The sequence below is a fragment of the Pygoscelis adeliae genome, unplaced genomic scaffold, assembly GCF_000699105.1.
Source record: "Pygoscelis adeliae isolate BGI_AS28 unplaced genomic scaffold, ASM69910v1 Scaffold354, whole genome shotgun sequence".
Lineage (NCBI taxonomy): Eukaryota > Metazoa > Chordata > Aves > Sphenisciformes > Spheniscidae > Pygoscelis > Pygoscelis adeliae.
The window spans coordinates 1,002,569-1,010,140 of NW_008824618.1; the positions used below are offsets into that span (position 1 = coordinate 1,002,569).

The following is a 7,572-nucleotide window of genomic DNA, read 5'->3' on the forward strand; positions in this document are numbered from 1 at the left end:
CACCCCACTGACTCCTGGTTTTGCAAAGCGGCAAGGAAGCTTTTCACTGGCGCAATCAGAAAGCTTCCCTCTCCTACAAGAAAAACATTCAAAGACTTCTCTCTATAAACCCTCCTGTTCTATGCGCTACAAGAATGTAACTAAGAAATAACCCACCGTAACATTAGCTGCTTTAACTTCTTTAATCTTTCCAGTCTTTGTTTAGAAAGCTGGACAAGGCTTGTAAACATGTATGGATACGGTGGGTTTCTACTTCAGAATTAAACAATGCTGGTTCCTTTTATCTCAAAAGGAGGTTTTACCTGCGGAGGAGCTTCAAAAGCAGGGTACACAGCTATCTCTGGCAAATTTCTGTTGCTGATGTATTTATAGCAGTTCCATACACAGTTAATTAGATATGCCTGCAAGAAAAGAGATTTCTCTTTTTAAAGACCTCGTATGCATTAGCTGATTCAGCAATTAGATGCTGGATTACATTCATATGACAAAAAGGAGCATAAATCAACTTAGTCAATACGCATCTGAGGAGCGGTTGCTATTTCACAGATTTAGCCACATACCTATGTTGTTCCCCATTTAGCTTTGCGATCATAGTGACTCGGAGAGGATGAACCACACAGGTTTTAGCAGAAGAATTCACAGATCCGTTCAACTAATCTATCTGCCTCAGCAGTGCTAATCAGATTAATCCCCAAGTGGCTTATGCTTCTGTGGATCTCAGTCCAAACTCACCAGGAGGAGGAGGAGGAGGAGGAGGAGAGGCCAACAGCACAATCCCACTCATCCCTGAGTTAGCATTACTATTTGTCCAACTACCGGTGCGAAGGAGAGGGCACGAACACACAGCTGGGGTGGCAAGGAGAAGACTGTAGAGCAAAGTAGCCTGGACTTAAAGTCAACATTAACTGCTGTAGAAGGACATACTATCATGCTCTGATGAGGATTAGATTTTTTTTATTATTAATCTGTATAACATTAATCTCTGAATTTTTCATTGGCAAGTTAGCACGTGGCTATACACAAGGTACCGAATTTCCCAATACACAGATACCATCTACTGTGTTAGGCTTCCACTCCCCCCAGTCAGACATTCCTCTTGGAGAAAGTACAGAAAATGAGTAAAATACTTTTTCATTCCTTCATTTTTTTCTTAAATTCAATCTGAATGCAACAAAGGAATATTGCCATGGCCAATGTATATTATCAACTCATTTCTCTAATATGCTTTGTCTGCACAAGTTTTTGCAATTCAGATGGAACGCCTCTGTATTTAGACCATCAAAAAGAAAATAACTGGTAATATCACCCTTCAGTAGGAAGAAAGATGCAGCTCTGAATTACCTATGCATTTCCTCCTTCTAAAACATGCACCCTGGTTTGTTAGGCACAGTCAGAGATTTTAAAAGTTTTGTTTAGAAAACTTGTATGCAGTAACTCAATATTGTTTCACTACGAGCTTAATTACAAATATTAAATTTATCTCCACATATGCAAAAAGATGGCATTTGAAGTCTTTGTGCATTCCTACTTCCTACTCAGGAAGGGCAGAGCTGCATAAACATGCCCCACTGCATAGAAACAAGTTAGTTGAAAACACCAGTACACAAAATATAAGACTTAAGTCATACCGTAACTGAACATCCTAACAATTCTGCTCAAATAAGTTCTTAACTCAGCATTAAGAAGTCAGCCGAGTTCTTAATTCAGCACTGAGAATTAACTCGGACTGATAGCATCTTAATACAGTAACTCATGAAACAGACATACTTAAGTTTTAACTTACCTTTAAAATGATAAATAAAGCAAAGAACACCAGAACAATAAACAAGAGACAGCTGGAGTCCAAGGCAAGGAGATCATCTTTGTAAGGGAAATCCGGCTAGTTAAAAAAAGACAGGGAAGGGAGAGAAAGGGAGGAGATAAGCACAAACACTGCACAGTCACAAATATGACAGAAGGACATCCAAACTTCACACCAAATGAAACAAACTCTTGCGTAAACGACTCCCCCAGAAACAAAAAAAAGTTCTGTTTCTCACTAGTTTCTTCTTTATCCTCCCACAAAGCACAGTATTTATCCTGCCTCTGTCCTGCAAGAACAGGTCTCTAACAGAAGGCGGCTACCTATACAGAAGCCTTCTACTGTCTATATCCCTAGTCACTTCCTCAATCTCATGCTAATACAGATTTTGTACTTACACAGCATTCGTACTTACAGTCCTCTACTTGATAACTCTTTAATGACTTAGTATTAACTACCTGCTGTCAGTCCTACCAGTAATGTACATGTGCGCAGAGTAGAAAGGAAAAAAGTTGCCCTCAAACTTCAGAAGAGCCAGAACGAAGAGCTTCTGCAAGTTTCAGACTCTTCTCTTTCCACAGTAACAAAGCCTCTCTCCAATGCCAATCCCATTTTTTTATCTGTTTTAGAAGGATTTTCTTTTTTAAACATCTACTTGAACAGATCTAAACATCACCCAGAAAAAGCTTGTGATCCCCGTTAACTGACAGCATATTCCATCCATTGAGTCTTCTTGCAGTTAAAACACAGGCAGTGTTAATGATAACTCCGTTACAGTTTCCTTAGAAGGTATTGTTGCAAAGTGAAGAGAGCCATGTAGAACATAAAAAGGAACCATCAGAATCTCAGATTCCATCCCATAATGCTGTAGGACCCTACATCATATGAACCATTACCTATACTCTTCTTCCCCTCCCCCACCAAGTAAGGGTCAACACATTTTTCATCTGCAGAAGCAAACCTGACACAGAACCACATTGCTTAAAGGGTTAGGAACATCTTTGTTTCGAGTGCAAACGTAGCAGAGACAGTTGAAACCAACAACTCCTGCCACAATTCTTTCTTTACTCTCCCTGGTTTTCCTTTTAGGGTGCAATGACACCTTTGGCCCTTCCACCTCTGATAAGCTCTCATTCTCATAACCACCCTAGCAGTCACCCCCTATGGCTGCTGCAGCCTGAATTCCTCTTTCGTATGCACAGGAAGGTAATTATAGTTCAGTCGCTTATCCAATTAAACCAAAGTTTAACTTCAAATGTAAAATGAGCTGAACAAATACTTACCAACTGATCCAGGTAATCCTTGATTCTGGGCAAGTAGGTTAGAGAACTGATGGCAACCAGACAACTGAGCACAAAGTCAAAGAGTTGGTAACAGAAAAATGGGATCAGCCAGCCTACACGATGCTAAGAAGGAAGGAAAAAAAAGCAGCAGCCTGTAAGGTATTTCATTAAAAATTCAAGTAGCAAGTTTAAAACCATGTACTATAAATATACTTACAGCAATTGCACCGTACACCATCATCGCACTGATTGTGAACATGAGGAGGGAGATAGCAAACAGAACGCAGGCATTTTCTGCATTAAAAGAAAAACAATAAGCATCAGTCATTTCCTGAAGTTGTCACACCGCAGCTGACAGGTACACAAGCTCTATCTATTACTATGATCTTTTCTCACTCAACTGTTTCATCTGTGCAGCAGCAGAACTGAGTAACTCAGACATCTCCTAATGGAAAAAAATCTGGTTCAAGAAAACCAGCAGGCATTTGGAAAAATCCCTCTGCCTTAATCAAAGGGCTGAATAAAGCTCAGACACACCAATTAGAAGCCTGACATAGTTTGATAGTAATGCAACATAATGATGCTGATTTGCAATGTATGTCAGTGCTAGAAGTATGTAGGTGATTAACTTTACAACTGGAAAGAATTTTAAGTGAAGCTAGCACAGTATCGACCTTCACACTTCAAAATGGTTTGATTATGTAATTTGGTCATTGGCAGTGGGAGCAGCACTGCTCCTTCAGTAACACTAAGGAAAACAGGAAATCACTGTGTGGAAGGTATCCCATTATTTACAAGAAAAGGCAGTCGAACAGAAGCCAAACGGTAGCAGAATCCAGGACACTCATGGAAACGGAATGATAAAGATTCTCCTTGTGCATCACAGTTACCGATGACAGAAGCACAGCTGCTTTCCACGAGTTAAGATCGTACTCATTCTCCTACAGCAAGCAGTTTACATTTTTAAACGCAAAGAAAGAAACCAGCTTGAGAGTCTATAGATGTGGTAAGCTAATGTTTTTAGCAATACTGAAGCCAAACTGTTGTGGTTACCGTACTTGAAACGGATGATCTGAGAATTGTAACTTTCTAGTCTGCAACTGATTTGAAAATATACACTGTAGAAACACTTACATACCCAATTCAGTACAAGATAATAATATCTACATACACAGATGGCATCACGAAGGTCCTCCCACGCCTGAAATGCATTGCATTGATCAGAGAGCCCCAAGCACTCGGCAATAACCAACAAGTGTGGTTTTCTTCTGAGGATTTGTTACTCACAATATCCACATGCACAATCAAAATTGTAAGATCCCTTCATGCACACAAAACCCTCTAGCTCATATTCCAACATGGGAAACATGAGTCTTTAAGTCAAAAGTATGCGATAGCCATTTTACACTAAGGAGTGGAGAAAGCGCCTTCACAAGCATCTTTCAGTCATATAGGCTTAAGGCTACCAAGTACACCAACATTTGTTACAAAACATGTAACATTTTACAGGTATCTGCTGTAATTTTACTTAATATCTTGGCTTTATGAAGCATTTGGTCCTTGTTCCCACTCACTTAGTAACTAACAAGTGTGAGTTACAGTCACAAATCAGAACTGACAGATCCTCAACTCAGGTCATGAACAACTAATATGAAGACTATAAACCAGAACTCTCAAAATCCAGGCCTGCGCTGTACTACTCATCTTCGCTCCAGACTGGATCTGACCCTCCCTAAATTTTAGTGTAATACAACAGACTTAGACAAGACACATTAGAAGTGCCACACTCAACATATTTCTGCACATTTAAAAACAAGGAAAACAAAACATATGCACAAGTTTACGTGTCATACTACAGTTAAGAAACTTGGTCATTATGGACAAAAGTTTGACGCTGATTACACTTGTACACATCAGACACTTCATCTATAACAACAGAGTGGAAGTAGGTTTAATTCTGCTCATGATGCTTTCTCTTCTGTTTCTTCTGCATGTCAAGCTTTTTAGATAAATACTTTGGTTTCACTCAAGTACTTGGCATCCCAATTCTTCCACTGGTCTTCGAAAAATGGCATGGTTTTCCTCTTAGTAAACTCCTACACAGTAGCTGTAAACTCCTTCCTTAAATGTATGAGGATCATTAAAAATTCCCCAAAAATCTTTAAAAATAGTTTTATGCTTTTTGTTTTACTGACACAGCAAGGATAGTAAATATTTACGGAGAAAGTGAATTAGAGATCATCCACACATACTTCAACACTCAAAGCATTAGAAGGCCAAGAAACCTTTAGAAATCTTACCGTTTAGGATGCTTAGGAGTAATACGAAATAAAAATAACATTCCAGATAAGTTTTTTTTTTAATTCCTGTAGAAGACCTCAATCCCAGAATAATTAAAGAGAAATTCAGAAAAACAAGACAACCATATTTAAAAGCTGTATGCATATATTACACACTAGTGTAAGGGAAATACACCACCGATACTGCATGCTTTATTTTCTAATCGAACAGCAGAGTTATACACCTACCGGCCATTCTCTCAGAAGCATAGTAATTTCCGATGACTTCATACTGGATATCAACAGTTGGCACTATGTTTGGATGAGTCACTTCTACTGTCAACAAGATGCCCATCAGCAAGTTCACCACCTGAGAAAGATTACAGTTACCTAAAGGTTATTTACACTGCAACAGCTATGATCTTTTTAAGAACATGCTAATAAATTTATTTCAGTTAGAAATAAACTCTTTGCTATGCCTATATGGGGAAAAAAAAAAAAAAAAAAACACCACAATTTACTATTAAATTTCAAGCTGATTTAGTTAAACCACTACCAAAAAAACCCAGAACAGCACTGGACACTTGCTAGTTTTAACGAAAAACAACTAAATAACTTTGCAAATTAAGAGGATGGATAGGGTTTGTAAGGACTCAAATGACATAATTAAACTGATGCTGCATGATGAACGCACAGATTTGTGAACCGGAAAACTGGAAACAGTTAAAAGAGGCCAGGAAGGAAAAAGTACAACAATGGACACGATGAGGAACATTTGGAAAGAGTTTCTGCTTTCTACAACAAATTGAAAGACAGTTAATTTAATGCACAAATAAGGTACTGCACCCTACTCTTTCAAGTTGTTCTGGGGGGCAAGCAGTGCAAGGGGACGTGCGAGCATCGCACAGGAAATACTGAGTACGAGGGAAAACTTCCACTCCAGCTCTAATCCTCAAACGTAGCTTGCTGCTTGGTCTCTCCCATGTTACAGTTTTAATACAAGCAGGTGAGAACTGGCTCCCTCCCCTGCCTAGATCATTTATTAAAGCCTCATCAGTCCTCATCAGAAAGGCAACACAAACACAGGTAAAGTTAAAGAAATCTCACACAAAGATTGAACCCCCAAATTTGTAAGCATTCAGCATTGGCTGTGTGCCTACCAGCCCTTCTCTTCACTTACACTGCCACTGAAGACTACTTCTGTCTCCCCGTTTTCGTACATACCAGAAATGCTTTCAGTGACAGTAAGAGCTCAAAGAGTCAGAAGTAGCTTAAGCCTCTGCAAAATTGTCTTCACAGCATTTATAACCTATTCAAGATCTACAGGGGCATAGTTTTTGTTACTAGTATCTGGAGAGACATGCCAAAGAAAGAGGCTACATAATAAAAAAAAAAAGAAGTCAAGATGGTATTTTCAAGCTGCACTTGCTTTCCAATCAGTATTCAATACGGTCACCACCACCAGAAGGATCTTTTATAACTAGCCTCAAAAAGACAAAAAACAAACTGGTTTGCAGTTTCTCACAACTTAAGAATATTTGCCAGATATTTCTTCTTTTACTGGCCTGGTTCCAGGAGTCAGTGATACTAATAGTGGCAAGTCTATGCACAATTACTGAAATTTTCAGTAAGGAAAAAAAGCTTTTAAACATTTTAAAGGAGTTTTAGCTTTTAAGACTCACAGTTCCTGCAAGCTTGTTTTTTTAAAAAAGGTTTTTGTTGGGTTTTTTCCTTTTTTTCCCCCCCTAGGGTTTAGAGATATCGTGGCGATAAGCTTGCTTACATTTTTTGCTAAAGAGAGCCCTTTAGTGAAATGAAAGCTGATCATTTTGTAGGAATGCTATCATGTCATCATGTATTATACAAACTTACCAGAAATTCCAGCTACTTTCAGCCACTGATATCCTCCATTTTATGCCTTGGAATATAAAATATAATAACTGGTACAGCTGGCAGTAAAGAACTAAGTTTAGCCACCAATATCTTTAGCCTTGAAATGAGCATATTTTCCCCCCTCGCAAGACACTTCCTACAGGACAAACTGTCGAGTTGCTCATCTGTCACATGTCTAAATCTTTTATTTTGTTTCACCATTGTTCAAATGTATGAATATTATATTCTCTCAGCACTCCCGTTTCATCTTCCTCTACTCTGGCTTTCTGCTCTCAATGCATTTTCAAGCCTTCTACCTCCTCTTCTCTGTGAGTGA

General features: G+C 38.8%; 1 protein-coding gene across 1 annotated transcript in view; it reads right to left on the reverse strand.

Moving 5' to 3' along the window:
- LAPTM4A (lysosomal protein transmembrane 4 alpha) overlaps positions 1-7,253 on the reverse strand; it is an 8,275-nt gene extending 1,022 nt beyond the window's left edge. The window contains exons 1-6 of the mRNA XM_009322373.1: positions 7,236-7,253; positions 5,613-5,733; positions 3,302-3,378; positions 3,085-3,207; positions 1,784-1,879; positions 303-401 (exon numbers count right to left, since the gene is read on the reverse strand). Of these exons, the coding sequence (XP_009320648.1) occupies positions 303-401; positions 1,784-1,879; positions 3,085-3,207; positions 3,302-3,378; positions 5,613-5,718 (501 nt within the window). The 5' untranslated portion in view covers positions 5,719-5,733; positions 7,236-7,253. The remainder of the gene's footprint in view (positions 1-302; positions 402-1,783; positions 1,880-3,084; positions 3,208-3,301; positions 3,379-5,612; positions 5,734-7,235) is intronic.
- Positions 7,254-7,572: the final 319 nt, after the last annotated feature.